At 40.8% G+C, this 24522-nt stretch overlaps 3 protein-coding genes across 3 annotated transcripts; 1 reads left to right on the top strand and 2 right to left on the bottom strand.

The window, feature by feature from the left end:
- Positions 1-440: 440 nt before the first annotated feature.
- LOC121855148 (apoptosis inhibitor 5-like) lies at positions 441-10803 on the bottom strand. Its single transcript, XM_042350018.1, has 10 exons — positions 10676-10803; positions 9440-9601; positions 7151-7316; positions 6750-6913; positions 6050-6250; positions 5520-5726; positions 5034-5206; positions 4552-4732; positions 4208-4385; positions 441-3670 (listed from the first exon to the last, which is right to left on the bottom strand). The coding sequence occupies exons 1-10, from the start codon at positions 10742-10744 to the stop codon at positions 3546-3548; spliced, it is 1626 nt and encodes a 541-aa protein (XP_042205952.1). The 5' UTR covers positions 10745-10803; the 3' UTR covers positions 441-3545.
- A 4160-nt stretch (positions 10804-14963) lies between these two features.
- On the top strand, positions 14964-16483 carry LOC121855147. The gene is made up of 2 exons (XM_042350017.1): positions 14964-15237; positions 15679-16483. The coding sequence occupies exons 1-2, from the start codon at positions 14982-14984 to the stop codon at positions 15837-15839; spliced, it is 417 nt and encodes a 138-aa protein (XP_042205951.1). The 5' UTR covers positions 14964-14981; the 3' UTR covers positions 15840-16483.
- A 347-nt stretch (positions 16484-16830) lies between these two features.
- On the bottom strand, positions 16831-19023 carry LOC121855146. Its single transcript, XM_042350016.1, has 4 exons — positions 18538-19023; positions 18278-18396; positions 17976-18184; positions 16831-17539 (listed from the first exon to the last, which is right to left on the bottom strand). The coding sequence occupies exons 1-4, from the start codon at positions 18854-18856 to the stop codon at positions 17395-17397; spliced, it is 792 nt and encodes a 263-aa protein (XP_042205950.1). The 5' UTR covers positions 18857-19023; the 3' UTR covers positions 16831-17394.
- Between the last annotated feature and the right edge of the window lie 5499 nt (positions 19024-24522).

Below are 24522 nucleotides of genomic sequence, written 5' to 3'. Positions count from 1 at the left end.
TGGGAGGTTAGGATGGGAGGGTAGGATGGTGGGGTGGGGTGAAAGGTTAGGACGGGAGATTAACTATCTCATGCCGAGATAAGTTTTACATTTTCCAGTTCCAAGAGCACATCTCTGAGGCCCCCAGCGTAGGTAAGACAACGCATAGTGAATATTTTTGGGGGGGCTTTATCAACTTCCCCCCAAAACTTGTCTTTATTGGCATAAACCATTTATCCTTGGCTTCGTAACTGATTGTTCTGCAACATAAGCCCCCCCCAAAAGAATGATACAAGTACAGGTACATAGCCATTTTTTGTCACTTCTAATAAACAAGAGAAAAAAATACATATACAAAGCTAAAAGCGGAATTTTATGAGCTTTTCAACAGATTTCTGATATTACCAAGAATTTTTTAGAAAATAGAAAAAAATGATTCTCAAATGGTGGTTTCTTTTTTGTGTCTATGTTTTATATTGACATAAATTATATTGCATCTTGTAGCCAACACTATAATGAAGAGAATGGTACTGATAAAATTTATATGTCTAGAAAATCATCCTCTTTTGAAAACTAAACACTTTCCCTGTAAATATGAAAAATATCACATAACACAACCACCACTTCACTTTTCTAACACTAAAAAGAAATTATTCCAAGGAGTAGAGTACGCACTGTAATCCCGGAGTTGAGGCAGCCCGCACGCAGTTATGGAAATTTAAATCGACACGGCTCACACACACGGTCTGACTGCAGAGATAATACTGCACATTTATCATTCCGTTCTTCACTTCCTAATTAATTTATTCGATAGAACTTACTTGCTACTATGAAGCATCAAATTTGACGTAATTGTGTTGAAAACTTAATTTTGGGCGAGACTTTAAAAGTTTGGTGACTCGAGTTGTGTAACCGTGAAGTTGGTCTTATCATGTACAGGTACTCCCCGACTTACGACCTACTCGACTTACGTCCACCCGCACTTATGACCTGCCTCAGTCGTACCAAAATTTGGTCAAAATATGTGTTTTTGGATCCCAAAATCAGTACACAGACAAAATTTTCATCTGTAATTCACTTTAAAATGGTTGGCAAGCTTAAAAGTGAGTGTTTTGTGGTGCTGAGAAGAAAAAGAGACACCCATTTTCGATTTTCTATGTGTTATTTAAGCATTTCCGACTTACGACCTGGAGGTTGGTCCCTAACCCCGTTGTAAGTCGGGGAGTACCTGTATATGACGCGATCATACGCGAGAGGGTTAAGGTGGAAGGGTGGGAGGTTAGGGTAGTAGAAGAATGTAAGGATGAGGTGCACGGTGTCAAGTGGCCGCTGGAGATGCCCAAACTACCCAAGGTCTCACATGGTCACTGGGAATGGCCAAACTGCTGATGGTTGAAGCTCAGTTATATGAGATAACAAGAATACAATCCCAAGATAATAAGTGACTCCTTGTTGTGGAATCTAACACCACCGGAGAACAAATGTTACACCAGCACGAGAGATGGTGCTTGTTCTTGATCGAGGCTCCTCTGTATTAGTGAGAATAGGGAGGAGGAAGCAATAAAGGATGGAAATACCTATAGACAAGTGTATGAAAGTATAAGCACTGTAGTAAATTTCTAGGAACAGAAGTCATTCAAGTACCTGAAAGAGTGAATATTGTAAGTGTTATGTGAGTGAAATATATGATGTGCTTCCATATTAAATTATTATGCAGCTGGGACATTACCATCTTCTTCAGTGACTGCCTGCTCCTACCACATGCCTCCACACAGATACACACCCAGATATGCTACAGTATCCACACCCACACACCACCAGGTACTGTATAATAAAAATAGTAGCAATTAGTTGTATATTAATAGTAACCAGAATAAAATAAGTCTTTGCTATTTACTGCGAGCCTCAAGTCTGGATGACGGCTACATTATTCACTTCACCGTTAGACCTGCAAGAGAAGAGAACAGAATGGGTTCGGGTTTGGGAGTGATTTTGCACACAGTATCCAAACGAACATCTTGACTGTATTCTCCGCGAGTGGTGCGATTGGTGGAGCTGGGAAGCGAGGAGTAACATACCGCGCAGCTGCTGTAGGGGTCTCGCCGCAGCATGACAGAATAAACCGTCACACGACCACAGATGAAAGTCCTTAAGGTTTCTTGAAGTCTTCCAATGTTCTATCCAGTGTTTCTCTATTAAACTCTATTACATGGGGCACACATGTTGAGGAGAGGCTCACAATATGCAGAATGATTGTTGTTGGGTTTTTATAATTAAAGCTTAAATTGAAGAGCAGGTTGAGTTGCAGCAGGTGACCAAGAGGCTCAATTGCCACCGATAAATTATTTTATCTAATACTGTGAGATAATAACAACAAAAAATTGGACCAACTCGGTGGAATTATCTAACATGACAATCAAGACTTAAAATGTTTTAGTGAGTATAACCATAGACTAAAACTGTTCATGTACTGTCATCACTACTTTGCGACCAGCTTCACAACCTTCAGCTGGCCGCCCAAAGTAAGAAAGAACTGGGAAACTACAGTACTGTGCTAGTTAGACACACCACTACTGCTATACCTACGGCACTTCACTATCGTACACAGTAGAGTTTGGCCACGTTAACATTTCAAACTAAACCGTCACCTTTGGTTTTCTTGAATATCGCTTCCATTCGACCGCGAGGGACACAAACTTAAAACAAATTCTACATAAAACAAATCCTTCGTGTATTATTGTCTCTCTCAACCAACAGACCATTGTTATACCAATACATTTCCCAAGTGGAGTGTAATTTTGATAACCTTAAGTCTATGTTCTCTTATACACACCGAGAGATTAATAACTCCTTAGAATATTAAAAAAACAAATGAAGAAGTGCACTGACATCTCACCCAGTCCTGTTAGTGGCTACCTACTGTGTGTTTACTACAATACAAAAAATTCTTATTGGATCTAATTAACCGACTAAGACAAGACAATTAGAACCGAGTACTGTGTATTTAATTCCTTCATTACTGCTACTTTAGATAAATCAATTACCAAGTGGAACATCATAATCGAATTTGGCTTTTTCACCCCCCAAGTCGTTAAATCTTGCCGTTAATCACAATCATTACTACCAATTAGCTGTGTTGTTGGCGTTGTAACCTTGTCTAGTTACCCATAAGAGCATTGTTCACCTTTTATATACAATAGGTAGACTGACAAGAGTGAGGGATTAAGATATTGGGGGGGGGGGTAATTCTCACTCTGCTCCGACCAAAACTTCACAAAATCTCACCCATTATTACAGATACTATAGCATTTTTTATAGCATTCCATTCAGGTAGAGTACAGCTTACAACGCCTTACAGAACACAGGTTTTATGTGTGTGTGTGTGTCGTCTCTTTGGTCTTGTTGTGCTGCTCGAGTTAGTTAAAATCGTCTTGCCAGTATCTCAAGACATTCCCTCACCTCACTGCGCCTCATACAAATGGCTGAACTTAAAGCTAATGTGTGTCTCCCACTTTTTATTTTTTTTATTGATTTTTTTTTCTCTTTGGATTTTTTGCCATCGTGACTTAATAGGGCCGGAAGTTTCCTCGCCTCCCTCTGAAGCCAGAACGGAAGATGCCGCCGCCACGATTGGAACCGTAAGCAAAGCCCCTACCTCGTCCTCTGCCCCGACCACGGAAATTCCCGCCAGCTGAAAAAAAGGAAAACAATAAATCCTCGCTGACCTTGAAGTACAGGGTGAGCATAAAGTCTTTCCCTGATTACAAACATTTATTACACAAGACATATGCTTGGTACAAACATACAGTTTTTTGCAGCTTAAAATATGCATGAAAAAAAAATCTATGAATTCGTCTACACAATGCTACAACATTCATGTTTCTATCTAGAATGGTCTTCAAGATATGATTTTTCATAATCAGGGAAAGACTTTATGCTCACCCTGTAGATTAAAGGTAATTCTTGACTTAAGAACTTTCAGGTATAAGAACAAACCCGTCCATAGGCCCAATTGACTTCCTGTACATTAAAAGTGTTAAGAGCTTGTAAGATATACTGTAGAGCCAACCAAAAAAAATCCTGTCATCTTAACCTAACCTAACCAAACCTGAGATTCAGACTCTTGACTCCGAAGCATTTATGGAAAGAATAATACAAACAGGGAGAGATAGATGGACAGAAAAGAGATAGACAAACAAAGACCAGAAGAGAGAGAGGGATAACTCACAGTACTGGCCCGCTCGCTGACTGTACTTGTCTCGTGGTGGGGCATAGATCTGCCGCTCCCCCTTCTGGCTCTTCTGGATGTTGGAGTCGAAAGTTATGGGTGTGTGCCTCTTCTCCGCTCCATTCGTCATCGCCTTCCCTGCTGCAGACGCTGGCTTCCATGACAGCGCAATACTCGCCTGACAATGAAGAAAGACAAGACACAAAAGTTGAATGACATCTGGATGGATTCATAAAACTGTATAACTATCTAACTATTTCTTCAGTAACTTAACTTTGCATATCCATAGGTTAGGTTAGGTCATTAACTCCAAGGAAAGTACTCTATAAGATGGTGGACAGTACCTTATAAGATGGTGGCTGGTGGAAGAGATCCTTAATGAGGATGTTTATGTTAGCTGTGGTCTTGAGAGCAATCAACTTGATCTTGTTCTCCTCAGTCTTCAGTTCCTCCCCCGTCTTGTTGGTCAGAGCCTCTCTCAGACGCTTCTGGTAGGCCTGTGAGACGCGGGCGAAATACTGCAACCTGGAGAAGAATCCACCAAACATTAACAAACGAGCTCTTAACGACTAGTTGTGTACGAACGACGGGAAATTAAGAGCGTCTCAATTATTCCTTTTAATTAATGTACAAATGCCTTATTTCATTACAGGGAAACTTGGGTGAATGAGGATAGTACTGAAGATTGACACCCCAGCTTATTCACCCAATGACTAACACACCCGAACATGGCATGGGGTTAGGTATGCATTCGGACTCAAAAATAAGCCTGACCAATACTGTACCTTGGCACTTGGGGTCATACTAAATAAAGTAGTACATATACCTTATCCTGAAATCCTTGAGCCGATCTGCGTCCTCAGCCAAGAACTCTGGGTTGTGCTTAGCTAGCTGGTGGAAGGTAAATAAGAGACACTCCACACGGGAGAATTCCAGGCTTACTCCTCCCTCCAAGGCCTCCGTGGCAGCATCACCTTCAGGAGGCAGAGGCATCACTTCCTGGAGAACGGAGTAAAGGCATAAGAACCACATCATCTTTCTCACACACACAGTAAACACATCTCACACACACACAGTAAACACATCTCACAGACACACAGTAAACACACATCTCTCACATCCTCAATACAAGACTACACATCTCATCCTTATCAATAACTCAAGCAAGAGAACTTTATTTACATCCTGAAGTTCAATGTTAAACTATATTTCACATTCTCATCCCAAAACTACACTACACATCCTCGACTGACAAAACTACAAGAACGGACGGATGACGGATGGATGGATGGGCGGACGAGAGGAGACGTACCAGAAGCTTATCAAAGATGGCCACAACTTTGCCCCCAATGTCTTCCAAGTTACCAGCATGGGGGACAAGTTCTGCTATGATCTTGAGCAGGTCGAGGATGAGGGAGGCATTGCTTGGCCCATCGGGTACAGCAGCCTCAAGGTGGTCGAGGGCCGGGACTACTTCTCGCCACATGTACTCTACGAAAAGGGTTGAGCGAACTTGGGACTGAAAATAAAACACGTTGAGAGGTTTAGCAATGGGTCTTTTTTTGCAGTAAATGTCTCTAATACTTTATATAAATACAGCACAGTACTTGATATAGCTTTCGTACTCAATATAACTAGTAATCTATAGCTTTAGTACTCAATATAACTAGTAATCTATAGCACAAGTCCTCAATAACTCAAGTACCAAATATAACTAGAAAACAATATACAGTAACTCGGGTACTCAATGTAACTACAGTACTCAATATAACTCCAGTACTCATTAAAACTCTAGTAACCAAGTACGACTATACAGGTTGAACCGGTGCAGGCCAAACTCACAGAGAAGTACGGCAAGGCCTGTTTGAAGCAGGACGTCAGACGGTGCACGCTCTCCAGGTCAGATGGTTCAAGGGTGCGCGTTAGGTCCACTTGCTCCGCCACGAGGTCAACTAACTGCTGGTAGCCCTTGACAGTCTGGCATGTCTTCAGTTCTCTCAGTATTCCCATCACCAGGGTAAACTCGTCCTCCGAAGATGCCGCCTGGAATATGTCAGGATGGAAAAGAATGACAAAACCTGGAATGTGTCAAGACGAAACCTGGAATTTGTCATGATGGAAAAGAATAACAAAAATCTGGAATTTGTCAGGACGGAAAAGAATGAAGCACGTGCATGAATTGTATTGCATATTGACCTAACCCGTTCGCTACAGGGACGCCGCTTTTAATATTCTATTCGGCAAATGGCTGACGATTTTATTCGGCACACAAGAGATTCTCAGACACTGTTTTGGGGATCACATGAAGATTAGACACCCAATATTATTTCAATGATGATTAAACACCCTAATATTACCTAACGACCGAGGGAGGGTTAGGTTAGGTTAGAATTAGGGTGGTTAATCTTTACACAAAATAAACTGAGGTGAACCAGAGTGACTTCAAGTACTTCCCACTCTAGAGTGATTTCAAGTACTTCCCAGCCTAGTGACTTCAAGTACTTCCCACCCTAGAGTGACTTTAACTACTTCCCAGCCTCACCTGTAGTACTTTCTTGGCTTCGGTGAGGATGAGGTTTTCGACGTCAGCTGAGAAGACTTGCGACCCCAGGGATCGTACTTTGGTGTGGAGGAACCGGATGCATCGTTCTCGCACCAACTCGTCTTCGCTGTGTTCGATCTGGTAGAACAGCCCGGTGAGCGTTCCTGAGGGAGAGAGATTATAATATACAGACCCCGAGGAGAGAGAGATTAATAGACCACTGCTTGGCTGCCGTCCACAACCTATAGTCAAATTGTCTTTCTTAAAACATCTGTGCATGTCCACAGCCTACAAATCTCGTATACTACATCAGGAAACGCGGCTTTTCCAACCCAACATAACATCTCAGCCGCGTGACCTAAGAGTAGCCACTTAAATTTTAAAAAGACGCAGAGACTAACCTTTGGCGTCGGTCTTGAGGATGGACACGAGTGAGGACTGTACAACGGCCAACTCCGCCTGATCCTCCATCTGCAGAAGCTGGGCCAAGATGTCCGCCACCTTGGGCACCAGTTCTGTGTGGCCTCGGCATATCGTCGGCAGGTCTTTGATTGCCTGTTTCCGAATCTGAAATATAACACGGTCATTTACTTGGTCCGTGATGGTTTAGTTGGTTGTTATTTGTATGGGTTAGTCACAGTGCATAATAACTAACACATCTTTGTTTACAATGAGTACATCTTTAACAGAGTTGTACCGGATATCAGATTTGGCTGTCTGGACGGATGACGGATAACCTGGATGTAGGAAAAGTATGTGTCTAGATAATGGATACAGTAGTGGATAACTAAAAATGCTTAATTCCCACCAAAACTTCACCTTTAGTAATATATTTGTGGCACTATTTTTCATTCTTCTCTAAAAGCATCACAAATTACTATACTGTACAGTTATATTCCTGTTAGCCGGAATAATTGGTGCAGAGCACTTACGGGAATGAGACATTTCCGGGTAATGAGACGACTCTCTCAATCCCGGAAAAATTCCCCCATCCCTGGAATTTTTCGGTATACCGGTAAAAGTTTCACGGAATTTTCCGGAAATTATGCAATTTTGGAGAGCTTCTGTAATTTTCTAAGAATTTGCTAGACTTACACATAATTTTATCCTCTGAATTTGCTCCCTGGCCCAGAAGATAAAAATGGAGAGTTCCGTAAATTTTCTCGGAATTTTCAGAAATTGCGCCTGATTTTTAACCCTGGAAAATTATTCACAAACTCGGAATCGAGAGAAATTTCCGGAAAAATTCTGAGCAAATTTCAATTCCGGCTAAGAGGGATTCCAACTAACGGAGATATTACTTTAGTTTGTTACCGGTACTTATTTGCATGCATACTGTACATTATAAGTAAAGTACGACACCAATAAAAAAAAACACAATACAAAAATAATAAGTTTGGTGGTGCAGTCTGGAGTGCTGAAACATGGGTGAAGGTAAATCAATTATTTTTTTCCCAATTTCACAGCAAAATTAGCTCTCTGTTACAAGTATGATCATAATACTAAAAGTCCAAAATTACCACCAATATATACAAAATAAAAAATAGAAAGTGGGTCCCATTACAGACAGTGTGGATACAGCATATTGTACACTAAGCCTTTGGTACACAAGGAGGCAGCATGGCCGGTACTGCTCACAAACACTCCTCCATGCTGTACCCTTTTACACGCACCCTGGGGATCGAACCACCGACCAGAAGGTAAGCGCTGTACACCACACGACCGCCACACTCCACACACAGTATCCTAGATAGACTACCACCAACTCGACTGACTATAACATTTAACTTAACACTATAATAATGGATTAAAGTAGTGGTGTTCTTCATATGGATCTGATCAGTAACCAATTCATACATATATATTGACCAAATATTTCTTATTCCATTTCAAAAAGCAAATTAATGTTTCAACTCGCATAAAATAATAAAAGTTGTGGGTTTTTTTAGGAGACTTTTATACCGTTAAGAGAAAATATTAACCGTTTGGTCTGAGGCATAACGGTGACGATCGTTGACGGCAGAGTGAGATATTCTGTAATGTGAGGTTCACCCGGACACACTGTACTCTCTCTCTCTTTCTGTCTGTCTCTCTCTCTTTCTTTGTCTGTCTCCTCTTTCCATCTCTGTCTCCCTCTCTTTCTGTCTGCTTCACTCTCTCTCTCCCTTTCTGTCTGCCTCTCTTTCTCTCTCCCTTTCTGTCTGCCTCACTCTCTCTCTCCCTTTCTGTCTGCCTCTCTTTCTCTCTCTCTCCCTTTCTGTCTGACCCTCTCTCTTTCTGTCTGCCTCTCTCTCAGTCTGTCTGCCTCTCTCCAGTACACCCCTAATGATTAACTCTTGTCGAGGCTTTAGAACCACAAGGTATTTTCTCCATAATATACAAATTAAGTCTCTTTTAGTTGACATATTTCCACCCCTGGATTATTTCACCTGAAGATTAAACACCATAATGCTACTTGGTTAGGTTAGGATAGGTTAGGTTAGATCAGGTTAGGTTAGATCAGGTCAGGTTAGCAGTAGAGTGGTTAGGTTACAATAGGATAGTTTTGGTTAGGTTAGAATAGGATAGTTATGGTTAGGTCAGGATAGGTTAGGTCAGGTTAGCATTAGGTTGATTAATCTCCGGGTGAACTGAACTCGGGTTAAGATTCATCTTCGGACAATCACCGGTTCTCTCTCACAACAACTTACCGCCATTTCATCGTCTTCGCACAGGTCGAGGAGGGCGTTCAGGGCTTGTTCTTGGTGGGGGGGAAAATACTGGAAGAACCTGGCGATGAACTGTGAGGTCAGCCGCCTTTCCCCCGTGCCTCCCTTCACCCCGGTCAGTATCTCAGCAAACTCCTTATCATGCTGAGAAATGGGGGTGAAAAAATGTGATAGATTAGATACAGTACGTTGAGAGTTCTAGTTAGTGGTGGTGAGGAAGGAAAGTTTGTTATATTGAGGGTCTGTTAGATGTGAAACCTCTATTTAATGGACTGTGGAGAGGAAGGAGTGTCCATTATATCTAGGGGGGTCCGACTAATTACCCAAATGTACCCAAATGTAGCCGGAATGAAGTCAAATAATGGTCCTAGATAAATAAATCGGACTGCTAATCACTTCTCGACTAGTATTTGGTGTCACAAAGTCACAAAAAATTGGTAAGCTTAATTTAATCTGAGTTAATAGATCAAGTGCATGTACCTAACCTAATCTAACCTAACACAACACAACTCAGATTAAATTAAGTTTACCAATTTTTTGTGACTTTGTGACACCAAATACTAGTCGAGAAGTGATTGGCAGTCCGATTTATTTATCTAGGACCATTATTTGACTTCATTCCGGCTACATTTGGGTAATTAGTCGGACCGTATCAAGGGTCTGTTAGATGTGAAACCTCTATTAATAAACTATATAGAGAAGAATGTCCGTTATATTGAGGCTCCATTAGATGTGAAACCTCCATCTAACGAATCATATAGAGATCAAAGTAGATGTTGATGCTGAGAATTATAACAGTAAATTAGTGTAAATTATAATTAAACCTACAACTCTACAACTCTAAAAAAAGAAATACTCTTTTACCCTGATTAAAAAAAGATTTATTTCTTAATCTGATCACTCTATAATATTTCCTCAATTATAGGTTAATTATCACAAAAAAAAATTACACGTAGGAAACGAGTATGGGAATTACTTTAGATCTCACAATAATTTATTTCATTAACAACTACACGTTCACTCATAATATATCAATATATTAATTAGTTTAGTCACTTAATAACAATAATTCCCTCAATATCAAACTATAATTATGATAAAATATATAAATTATGATTCACCCCGAGCCATTCATCCCCCGCCGCCTCCCCCTCACTATCACATTTAAGGGAATAACACAAATAATAAATACTATACAGGGTTTTAAACTTTACTTACCTCACCAGCTTTATCCTTAGCATCAGCGATAACATTGTACAAAGCATATAATCGGTCAACAGAAGCCATAATTAATGAAATATGGAGACCATTCACACGTTACCCCGCTGCTCCCCATACACAAACGTAAACACGACTGACTGATAAACCACCAACCCTTCATTAATATATCGACTATATACACAACGAATTTCTATATTTTATTATATTTTCTATGTTTAATAAATATACTTATAATAATCCTTTCATTTTTTTAGTCATGTTTTATATACTTTGTAAAATAAATAATATTATTTTATTTTAGTGTTTAATATTTGCATCAATGTATGAGAAAAATTCAGTACAAAACAGGTAAATAGTTTTTGTTTTTTAATTAATTATTAATTGTTTGTTTATCTATTTAATACTATTCTATAATATAATTTGATAAATATAGTCTAATTTTATTTTTATATAAACCTACACTGTAAATATATAAATAGATCTACAAATCTATCAATATATATAGGTAGGCAAGTATAAAGGAAAATAAATAAGTACGCAAGTAGATAAATAAGTAAATAATTAAGTAAATAAATATATAATTACGTAAATAAATAGTTAAATTACTAAATAAATAGGTAAGAAAACAAGTAAATAAGAAAATATTTAATTTTTGCGTGTTTTTTCATCCATCAGTTTCCCGCCAAATACAATGTAAATAAACAAACACGAAGCTTAATGGCGACAGCATCAGTCCTTATATATCATCACTTTTTACCTCGTATAGCAAATTATTGTATTATATTTGTAAGTGAACAGGAATAACAAATACTAGAGAACAATATAACACCAATAGAACACCAGTATGTATTAATTATCAAGTAAAATTTTATTAAATAATACACTTCATTGCAACTCTAGATTTCGTAGTAGAGTATAATTAATAAGAAAGGTAATTTGTAGTTGATTATATTATTTAATTGGTTAAGATAATTATGTGTAATGATTTATCTTCCGGTTTTATGGATATTTAATTGTGATTTTCTTCATTATAGCCTAAAATTTATAATTATTCGGGGATTTTGATTGTACCTTCATCGCCACTTTGGTTTAATAATAATGCTCATAATTACGGTTGTCATTGGGCGTTTGTAGATAGTGTGATGCTGTTTTTATAATGTCTGTTTGTGTATGTATAAAAATATAATACATGTATACATTTACCCCGAATAGGATTAAATACACATATACACGCGTGCTTAAAACAATATCATACTTAAATCCCCTAATACAACTACTTAAAATACAATTAAAATGAATGTAGTTGTAGTAGTAGTAGTAGCAGTAATAGTATTATTATTAGTAGCAGTAGTAGTAGTAGTAGTATTAATTCGATTATAAGCCTCCCCTGCAACATTATCTATCACCTGTAATCTATTGTACGTTAATAACACTAGAGCATTGTCGTTCCTAATGAGCGTGCAACCTGAATAGTGGCGTCACACAAGAACGCTACTACGTAATATGAGCTGACGTTTTAACCTCTACCCCGCGTGCCACAGCTAACAACTTAATTTATAGTGTAATAAGTAAAAAAATAAGACAAATACGGTGTAGGAAGGTGTTATTGTATTATTAAGGGCGGTGGCTCGTCTCGGTACATAGCCGTAATATTGAGGTAACCTACATAGCGTACAGTATGTGTGTGTGTGTGAGCTTGTAGCCTTCTGTGTTGGTTAATTAAGCTGGGGTGTCTAATCTTCACGTAAAATAAGCTAGGGTGTCTAAGCTTCACGTGATACATCTCTCCCTTACTGTATATATGCGGGTCCTTCCTACTTCTTAAATTTGACGTTAGGTGACAGATAACCTTGACCGTCTGTCTGTCTGTCTCCTCCCCCTCTCCCCCCCTCCACTCCCCCCTCCTCTCCCCCCTCCACTCCCCCCCCCTCTACTAATTTAAGGTGGACGTATGGGTGGATGAGGGGAGAGGGGTGAAAAGTGGGAGGGAGATGAGAGGATAGAGATAAGAGGTGAGAGGGAAAGTGAGAGTGGTGGAGTGAGAGGTAAGGACTGAGAGGTGAGAGGTAAGGACTGAGGGGTGAGAGGTAAGGACTGAGGGGTGAGAGGTAAGGACTGAGGGGTGAGAGGTAAGGACTGAGAGGTGAGGAGTGAGGGGTGAGAGGTAAGGACTGAGGGGTGAGAGGTAAGGACTGAGGGGTGAGAGGTAAGGACTGAGGGGTGAGGAGTGAGGGGTGAGGGGCGATGTAAGAGAGTCAAGGTTATGCTAATACAAAATGTCATTCACCATTCACTATCCTGTCATTACTGTACGTGTATGTATGTATGTATGTATGTATTGTATGTATGTATGTATGTATGTATGGTCCTTCAGTCTCTCCCATGAGCACCATATGTGTTGTCCTGTTGTCTGCTGTAAACACTTTTGTAAGGGGTGCACAATAAACTAGCAAATTTTTGGTTAGGTCAGGTCAGGTTAGGTTTGGTTAGGTTAGGTTAGGTTAGGCTAAGTTCGTCAAGATTAGGTTAGGTTAGGTTAGGTTAGGCTAAGTTCGTCAAGATTAGGTTAGGTTAGGTTAGGTTAGGCTAAGTTCGTCAAGATTAGGTTAGGTTAGGTTTGGTTAGGTTAGGTACCGTGTAGTATGCGTCGTAGTTCAACAGGTGGCGCTGTATACGTCAGTCCTAACCCTGGCACAGTGGGCAGTCTCGCTCAGTACCCCATCACCCACTGTGTCGAGCGGTCGGACACACGCTCACACTACCACACACTACGACCACTCATATCAAGGGACTTATCATACTAAAGGAACACTCATACTAAGGGACCACTCAAACTAAGGGACCACTCAAACTAAGGGACCACTCAAACTAAGGGACCACTCAAACTAAGGGACCTATCATACTGAGGATCTATCATACTGAGGATCTATCATACTGAGGACTTATCATACTTAGGGATCTATCATACTAAAGACTTATACACTCTACTGCGGCCTATCTCACACTCCATACTGGGGGTTACTTCCCTAACGTGTCATTCGGGACCTTAGTGTGACTTCTGCTACCCCTAGTGTGATTACGGTGACGTCTAGTGTGATCCTAAATACTATTAGTGAGAGAACAGTCCCCTAGTGTTATCCTGGAACACCATGTGGTCCCTAGTGTGAGCAACAACATGCTTATTATAACCCATAACGCCCCTAGTGTGACTCAGACCCCTAATGTGAACCAGACCCTCCTAGTGTGACCGAAACCCTCCTAGTGTGACCCAAACTTCCCTAGTGTGACCCAGACCACTCTAGTGTTACCCAGACCACCCTAGTGTGCCTCAGACCCCCTTGTGTGACCCACAACGCTTTAGTGTGAATGCTCGTCGCTTGAAGAGAACTCATCACGTTAATAAGTGTGTCATGCCAGCCGTGAAGATAATGTGGTAACTATCAGGTGTGTGTGTGTGTGTGTGTATATGTGTGTGTGCGTGTGTGTAGTGTATGTGTGTGTAGTGTATGTGTGTGTGTGTGTGTGTGTGTGTGTATGCGTGTGTGTGTGTCAGATCATAAAGACGTGTCCCTTCTTATTATCTCTAAGAAAACTTCCTTCGATAATAAACTGGATCTTTCCACGTATGTCGAGAGAGAGAGAGAGAGAGAGAGAGTCAAAAGCAGTCATGAAGGGTCTATAATGGCCCACTTATACGCCTCACTCCCCTGCAGGCCAGGTGACGGTGGTGGTGGTGACGGCGGAGAGGGAGGCATCCGGGAGGCTGCAGGGTCACAGCACTTCTCCACAGCATCCACACACCGCCCCACGCCCTCCACACACCGCTCCACGCCTCCACACACGCCCACGCCCCCACACACCGCCCTCCACGCTCCCCCTCCACACACCCTCCACACACCGCCCTCCACACACCGCCCACACTGCCCACACACCGCCCACGCCCTCCACACACCGCCCACGCCCCCACACACGCGCCCCCCACACGCCCTCCACACACCGCCCACGCCCCCCACACACCCCCCACGCCACACACACTCCACGCCCCCACACACCGCCCATCGCCCCCACACACCGCTCCATGCCCTCCACACACCGCTCCATGCCCTCCACTCACACCCTCTACGTCTTGATGATGTCCTGATGACGTCCCCTCGAGGTGACGCTGAAGACGTACATGACAGCGTGACAAACGACGCGTCCTCCATGATGACGTCCTCCATGACGAGGATGACGCCCTCCATGATGACGCCCTTGACGTCCTCCATGACGACGTCCTTCCCTCCCTCGATGCGTCCCCCTCGATATGTCAGAGCAGCAACAGGAGGACGAACATAACTTTGATGACGTCCCTCTCCAAGACGTCCCCCTCCATGACGACGCCCCCCTCCATGACGACGTCCCCCTCCATGACGACGTCCCCCTCCATGACGACGTCCCCCTCCATGGAACACATACACGAGAACGAGAACAACGTGACGTCTCCATCCTGGGCGGTGCTGAGGGCCTTCCACGAACCGAGTCATCATCCCATTACTCAAACTTACAGCTCCACAGGACGAGTTAGTCAACGATCTTCCTGTTATGTTCCACAAATCTGTTTTTAGCTTCTGTTGTTAGCCGGAGTTGTTGTTGTTGTTAGCTGGAGTTGTTGTTATTGTTAGTCGGAATTGTAGATCTTAAATTGTGATATAGTTGTATCGGTTCACGTGAAGATTAAGTTAGGTTAAGTTAGGTTAAGTTAGGGTAGGTCAGCGTGAGTGATTGTTCATTCATCAGGTGAAATAAACTAGGGCGCTGATCTTTAGGTTAGGTTAAGTTAGGTTAAATTAAGTTAAGTTAGGTTAAGTTAGGTTAAGTTAAGTTAGGTTAAGTTAGGTTAGGTTATAGGGTTGCTCATTCATCAGGTGGGGAGGGGAGAGGGGGGGGGGGTAATCCAAGTTTGCTGACGGTGGCGACGCAGAAGACCAATTCCTGACGATGATGTGTGTCTCTCCTTCCAGAACGAGGATCGGGCGTGGTGATCCGGGGCCCCTTCTACCCCTACTACAGGCGACGACACTCCTTCAGGTACACTAGCCACGCCTCCTACCCCGCCTCTACACACGCCCTCTTGTTCCTGACGGGGTCCCTGGCTATATACTGCTGGTGGTGTGGGCCTTAGTGGTAGCCTATCCGACACGCCCTGATCTGACACCCGCAGGAAAGTGGAGTCGTTTGTAGTGGTAGTCAGACACACCCTGATTCGACACACCCTGATCCGACACACCCTGATCCGACGAGCTGACACATACCTCCATTATGGTTGTCTACACTACACTAACTCTACACAATAACTCTCCTCTTTGACTCTCCGTTGTTTACACCAACTCAGCTGATTCTAGCAATACACTGAATCATTTTAAGCGGCTGATTCTGTGGCTGCCATATATATGTTTGCAAAGTGTAGATTGATTCTGGCATTGTAGTCTCAACTGAATCAAGCATCTTAGAATCTTTGTTCCATTGCGTCAGTTGATTCAAGTAGTGTTTGTTTTTCTAAGTTACTGTGAATATTCTTTTATCTATTAACTATAAAGGATAATAAAGATGATAATAATACTAATTAATAATATAAATCCATCAGTAGACACAATTACATGTATATAATTAAATAATTCTATAAGTCATATATTATAAAAGACTTTATTCACTTTATCTTTACCTATTCTTAAGTCAATCTAATTTGCATAATTATAATGTTTACTAATTTTGTTTGTTTATTTATTGTGACGTACTTACTGTTTGTATTAAATTAATGTTAGTTTCTTTGTTTTATGTTATTTATCCTAACAGTTTTTGATGGTAGTTCTGGTAGAGTTAATTGTTATTGTTTAGTTTGTATGTGTTTTAATTATCAATATTTTGAAACCATCGTCCTCAAAGGGTTAAATCATCGTCCTCAAAGGGTTAAATCATCGTCCTCAAAGGGTTAAATCATCGTCCTCAAAGGGTTAAATCATCGTCCTCAAAGGGTTAAATCATCGTCCTCAAAGGGTTAAATGCCATGTTATCTGCAGCCTGTAGAATAATTACATGATTCAGTCCGTAGTAGTATTAGTAGTAGTAGTAGTAGTGGTAGTAGTGTTTGTTGTGATGGTGACGTTGTGTTCTGATTGGCTGCTCAGTTATAACGTCACATTAAAAGAACCAATCAGATTCTCACCATCCTATCTCATGTAAAGGTATAGAAAAACATGATTCTTTTAATTACATTTATTCAACACTAATACAGACTGAATAAATAATATATTAAAAACTTATACACTAGATGAATTTAATGTATGAATAAAAATACGTATAATTTATGAGGTCACGTATGATTATGACGTTGACAGATAATTGCATTCACTCACGAACGTATAATTTGGTATAATAATGTAATTGTGTGTAAATATGGTGAAATTTGCTCATACACACACACTCACACTGTAAATGCCGTCATAAATTTCAATCTTTGCTTACATGCGTGACGTCACAATGATGGGTGGTCGGCCATGTTTCTTCGTTGCTAAGGTGACGGGAGTGTAAACATTGTCTGGGCGTTTGACCTTTCTTTCTTTATTGGAGGAGGTGCGGTCCGTATGTGCAGGAGGAGAAGGAGGAAGAGGGGGAGGAGAAGGAGGAAGAGGGGGAGGAGAAGGAGGAAGAGGGGGAGGAGATGGAGGAAGGAGGTCAGGTCAGCGTGTAGAGGGCAGGAGGTCACCCAGGACGGAGGGACAGGTGGGGTACCGTTCAGCACACTCCTCGCTCTCTCGTCCGTAGTTCGCAGCGTCTAGATTCCCTTGGAAACCTGACGAAGGCGAGAAGAGGCTCAAGATCATACTGTAAAGGGAGAGAGAGGGGCGTTAGTGGCGTCTGTAGGCGTTGAGAAAGGGTTAGTGGCGTCCGTAAAGGGAGAGAGAGGGGCGTTAGTGGCGTCTGTAGGCGTTGAGAAAGGGTTAGTGGCGTCCGTAAAGGGAGAGTAGGGTTAGTGGCGTCCGTAGGGGTTTATAAAGGATTAATGACGTCCATAAAGTAAAACGAGGGTCAATATACGGACCAATGCACCACTGTAACAATGTATCATATCACTTTACCACCACAAATACCTACCTTTCGGAAGACCTACCTGACGAAGATCTACCTGACGAAGATCTACCTGACGAAGACCTACCTGACGAAGATCTACCTGACGAAGACCAACCAGACGAAGATCCACCTGACGAAGACCTACCTGACGAAGTCCTACCTGACGAAGACCTACCTGACGAAGACCTACCTGACGAAGTAGTTAGAGGCAGTACCCAGCATTCCGTCGTGCCAGCCAGATCTATTGAGATGACACAAGAGTCTTTGACCGCACTCTGGGTTCTCTCTGCCGAAGCTGACAGTATCTAGGGAGGAGAGTGTCAGCACGATCAAATCCGTCAGCCCGTCGTCAGCAGCGTCACGTCTCTTGCGTCCACTCGTGTTACCATTCAAGAGGTCCTGTGTTCGATGATAAATAAATACATAAAAATATAAATAAATGATATACAGACACATATATATACATACACACCTGTAAACACACATACACACCTGGACGAGATCGATGAGGAAGACGGCGAAGGTGAGGAAGGCGAGGGAGAGGAGAGCGACTTCTAAGGAGGGAAAATTGAGGGAGCTCATCTGTCGACTGAGTGACCTGCCTTGTGTGTCTGTGGCGGGAGGGAGGAAGGTTAGTATAGAACTATCCAAGAATTATTAACATTATAATTATCAATAACAATACTATTATTTTTATCATTATCATCACTATTATAATTTTCCTCTTAATAAAACAAACACTCATAACTCACCAACATGTTCGATTAATTTATTTTTCACAGTATCGAATAACGTCACTGTTTGTTTATTAGCTGATGTACTGGTAATGGTATCTGAACCTCCATCAGATTCAAGCTCCTCATCAACAAGGTCATGGTGGGGATAATAACCATGTCCTGTGACCTCTTCTGGGGCTTGTGGGTGGTTGAAGGTCATTGAGGGGTCAGTTGTATCGTGTGCCTGAACCATGGGTATCAACGTCACAATAAACGTCAACACAAAGCAGATATCTTGGAATCGTATCCTTTTTAGTAGGATTCGATCTTTTTTGTTCTTCTGTTTGTTTTCCATTTTGGGTGTTTTAAGAGTCTATAATTTCTTTATTGGGTCTGAGTCTATAGTCTATTGGTTTCAAAAACAATTTTTTTCTTCACTTTTTCCACTTTTCAACTTAATCTTGTTATATATATAATTCTGTAAGTCTTAAATCCTCTTCACGTTTGTGTATTTATAATCACATAAAAACCTTAGGAATAAATAACAATTATTTAGCACACTCAATGATCTTCAATGTAATTACTAGACACATACAGTAAGGATCTGTTCCAATATTCCCCGCCAACACGATGATAATATTCCTGTAAATTTAACATGAAAAAAAAAATCGCTCCATAACATTCCAAAATCGTTCCAGGATAACAAACACCTTAACACCATGGAATTAATTAAGTAAACGTATTGGAGAATCTTAATGTAATTTTTTTCATGTCCTAAGGAATAATAATAGTGAATCTTACGAGACCTCACCTGGACTCACCACAATTTTTTCTCTGATCTATGTATTTCACGACACTACTGGAGGACGGTGAGGAAGTGACTGCGTGAGGTGAACAACGGCGAGAGGAGGTGGGAGGTGTAGGCGGCGGTTTAGTATAGCGGTGTTTCTTTTATTTTTTTTTCCTTTTTAACGGTGTGAGAGACCCCGCTAAGTACAGTATACACAACAGTCATTGCAGGTAACTAACTATTATCGTTTATCAAGCATCATATAGCTCTTATTAATCCCTTTATGCTGTTTTTGTGCGGCTTATTTTATTGGTATTGTTAATTTTAAAGATATTATATGAAAGAGGTAGGAAAGACTGAAGCGTCACGGTAATACGGTAGAAATAATAAGACACCCCCCGTTACCTGAGTGCACTGGCCGAGACCACCTGGTCGGGTGGGGTTTAAATTATTGTTATGAAGCACAAAATCTTTTCCTCTTATTGATATAAAAAAAAATATGTAACTACTCAGAATATAACGATTTTTTTTTACATTCTGTGAATTGGATACATACTGTGTACATTAATAAACATACACTGATATGAATACACTTGGGTATACACACATAGTCACATCTGTACACACACAAAAACACACATGCACACGTATACTCACGTTTATACAGACACACGTGTTGATATTTGAGAGAATACTGAGCAAGGACTGGGCGGAACGAGATGTATTTCTTTACTACGAAGTTCTAAATATGATGATTTGGATATATACACGTTTTGATACTGTCCAAATGACATATAATGTATTGTAACACAAGATAGATAGGGCGAGAGTAAAGGTTAAGCGCTCAATACCTACTAAGGTAAAATAAAGCTTAAACATATATGATATCTAGACAAAATAAAAACATATGAAGACTCTAGTAAGAGGGAACATCTCGAATTATATATGAAATAATCACTTTAATCCTTCTAACTCCATTGATAGTGAAGCATAGTCTACATCAATACACATAAAAGATAAAATAAACTACAAATCATCAATATTCATACCTGTATAGTGTATATAATGAGTATGTATGCGAGTAATGTATAAATTGTAAAGTTACCCATTAAATAATATTTTTTAACGTTTTCTTTTATGTTGTTGGAAGAAAACGGTGACTGCATCCGAAAGTATTTATAACGGATTTGTCTTTATTTAATTTTATATAAACGACATTATGATAATTTTTAATATAAGTAATTCATTTAATTATTATTATATTTATTCAATATCTTATTAATTTATAATAATAAAGTTGATAATGACTTTTAAAGCTAAAAAGTAATATTTAAAAACTATCGCACAATCGGACAAGTTCCCGTCTAAAAAGCTGCCGGGGAGATGAAATTGAAATCGACATGTTGCGAAGTGTTGTCATTATTATACAGATTAGTGGCGAAATATGCAATAGTTGTGCGTTAAGTGGAACAGAAAAGATTTATAATATCACAAAGAACAAATATCAATCGTTATCAAGACTATTGAGGCAGAAAAAGATCCAAATGGCGACAAGTTTAGTTGCTTTACCGTGAGAAACTTCAAAATTCGCTTCATAAAAAATAAGTAATTTATTGTTTTACTTAAAGATTATTTTACTAAAACTAAAATTGACTTTAAGATAGTCCAGATATATAATTTATATAGAGGTATGCAGGTATACAAATAGTCGTGAAAAAAGCTTAAAAAACTATTCTTTACAGGCTTAGTCAGACTAGGACGTCACTACAGTACAAAGTAAGTGCTAGTTACGATGTTATTATTATAGGCTACACTTAATAGCATTACAATAGGGTACAATTATGATAGCATTACAATAGGGTACAATTATGATAGCATTACAATAGGGTACAGCTACATCATTACAATAGGGTACAGTTATAAAATATACAGACCTATAGTTATAAATAGACCAGGTATTAAAAATCCACTAATGCAATAATAAACGACACTGATATATATATATAACATTACCGTTATATCACTGCGAAAACAAAGTTGTACCATTATTGTGAAGCTATTGGTTTAATTATCTACCAAACGAATAATTTACCCAAGAAATAAATATATCATATTCAAACTCAATTATTAAATTATAATATCAGAAGATGTACCAAAGGAAAATTACGTGCGTTGGTAATCTTCCTGTCACATAATCTGGGGTTTCTAATCTAATGTAACCTAACTAACCTAACCTAACCTAACCCACGCCTCCTAAATAAGCATAAACTAACAAACTCCATAATTCAGGTACCGGTTCCCTAAATGGTATATAACCGGTTGAGTGAAACACGGACCGAGAACTTTACATGGATGAAAGGGAAAGTTTTCTCACTCTTGTTGCTGACCCGCCAAGACACGTACTGGGGTGAGGTGAGGGAGGCTGGTCTCTATGGTATGGGGGCATAAGGTGGGTGTTCCTTTCACTCTGTTTATTGACATGTGGGGAAGGTGGCGAAGGGTGTGTGTGGTGGTGTGTGTGTGTGTGTGTGTGGTGGGGGTGTGTGTGTGTGTGTGTGTGTGTGTGTGTGTGTGTGTGTGTGTGTGTGTGTGTGTGTGTGTGTGTTGTGGATAGTGGTTGTTGTATAATGATAACTCATAAATGGTGGTTATGCTGTTACTATACTACTACTATTTTTTTAATTATAACCTACTACTACTACTACTACTACCGCCGAGAGAGAGAGAGAGAGTTATATTACCTGATCTACCATCTACTTTCTACTGCTGTATTGGGCGGGTCAGAGGGGGAGGGGTCATCCACGGAGGGAGGGAGATTGACCTGGTTCCCACACGGGCCAGACCAGGTCACAGAGAGAGAGAGAGAGAGAGATGAGGATATATACATACTGTACATACATAGAGAAAGAGGTTACATACATACATACATACAGACAGATAGACAGACAGATAGACAGCCAAACAGACAGACAGACAGACATATGCAAACCACTAGTAAAAAAAATCTCGCTCAGCCATCAGTGTTACCAAATCAGTCGGTGGTCTCAAGGTGGTTGAGTTGATTCAGATTATTGACCCCATAATTGGTAACACTGGGAGGAGAGGGAGGGGGGGGGGTTGAGGGATTTGGATTAATTATGGTATTTTGGTTAATAGTTTCCAAGCTCTGTCCACTAATGACGTCAGCAGGTGTAGGTCTTCCCATAATGCACCTTCTTTATGTTGTACTGTTAGCCATTTGCTCGTTTACTTGACTATAGTGTATTTCTCCGTCAACAGATGGCGTGGGCGTGCAGGTTTTGTATTAAATTAACCAGATACAGTAATTTCGTTATGATGTATTGTGTAATTTACCATAATTATTTACTACGGTATTACATTACTGTTTTTAAAAAGTTGTTTATTTATTCTAAGATTTTATTTACGTATTTTAAGCTTAGGATTTTGTTTATCAAATTACTGTACTAACTCGAGTAATGATCCAACTGTAATGTAATTAGTGGAAATAAGGTCGTTTATATTAGGTAATCATAAAGTGTAGTGTAATTAATGTTTATTATTGTTATTATTATTTTCTTTGTGTACTCTTACTTCACGAGAATTTAATGACATTACGAGACCAAATGACTTTACGAGGCCTAATGACTCCGCGAGAACTTAATAACTTCACGAGAACTTAATGACTCCACGAGAACTTAATGACTTCACGAGAACTTAATGACTCCACGAGAACTTAATGACTTCACGAGACACAATGACTTCACGAGACCTAATGACTTCACAAAGATCTCGGACACTTCACAAGACCAAAGGGAAGTTAATTGTGGTCCAAGGAACCGGCGTCAAATGTCAAGGTCTAGACTAACGGACACACACACACACACACACACACACACACACACACACACACACACCATTACTCTCGTCTACATCCTCAACTACCGCTAACTTGCCTCCCTCTTCTCTCCTCAAGGTCTTCGTGCCTGCAACGTACAAGGGCCTGACCTATAATTATCGCCAGTGTCCATTAATTACAGTACCTGACCTATAATTATCGCCAGTGTCCATTAATTAAGGTGTCTGGCCTATAATTATCGTCAGTGTCCATTCATTACGGTACCTGACCTATAATTATCGCCAGTGTCCATTAATTACGGTACCTGACCTATAATTATCGTCAGTGTCCATTCATTACGGTACCTGACCTATAATTATCGTCAGTGTCCATTAATTACGGTACCTGACCTATAATTATCGTCAGTGTCCATTAATTACGGTACCTGACCTATAATTATCGCCAGTGTCCATTAATTACGGTACCTGACCTATAATTATCGTCAGTGTCCATTAATTACGGTACCTGACCTATAATTATCGTCAGTGTCCATTAATTACGGTACCTGACCTATAATTATCGTCAGTGTCCATTAATTAAGGTGTCTGGCCTATAATTATCGTCAGTGTCCATTCATTACGGTACCTGACCTATAATTATCGCCAGTGTCCATTAATTACGGCACCTGACCTATAATTATCGCCAGTGTCCATTTCACCATTTATCTTATTGGCTGTTCCGGTGATAGTCCTTCCCTTTGTTATGTTATTATGACCTCTACTGACCTGTGTTAGGTACCTGTAATACCTGGAGGACACCTGTAATTAGTCGAGTCACACTGGATAACACCTTTCTCACGTGTGTCCCAAGTGCCAAGGTAGACTCGAACCCAGGACATGGTTTTAAGAGATACACCCATACACATGTTACCACTGTACCACCGCCCCTCTCTTTGTCTGCCTGCCTGCCTGCCTGCCTGCCTGCCTGCCTGCCTGCCTGCCTGTTTCCCTACCAGCCTGCTTTCCTGCCTGTTTCCCTGCCAGCCTGCTTCTCTGCCTGTTTCCCTACCAGCCTGCTTCCCTGCCAGCCTGCTTCCCTCTCTGCCTTCCTCCTGCCTGCCTTCCTGCTTCCCTGCCTGCCTTCCTGCTTCCCTGCCTGCCTTCCTCCCTGCCTGCCTTCCTGCTTCCCTGCCTGACTGCTTCCCTGCCTGCCTTCCTTCCTGCCTGCCTGCCTGCCTTCCTGCTTCCCTGCTTCCCGGCCTGCCTGTCTGTCTGTCCGAGGATCAACTTTTTCCTTCCTAGGGAGACTGGTTATGAATCACAGGACCCACCGTGGGCCAAACTCAACAGGAAATATCCCTCAGAGGCCGGACTACTAATTTGTTCATAGGATTTGA

Source organism: Homarus americanus, unplaced genomic scaffold (assembly GCF_018991925.1).
Source record: "Homarus americanus isolate GMGI-L3 unplaced genomic scaffold, GMGI_Hamer_2.0 scaffold57563, whole genome shotgun sequence".
Taxonomy (NCBI): Eukaryota; Metazoa; Arthropoda; class Malacostraca; order Decapoda; family Nephropidae; genus Homarus; species Homarus americanus.
Note: the sequence above shows the minus strand (reverse complement) of the source record. Positions and strands in the feature narration are given on the sequence as shown.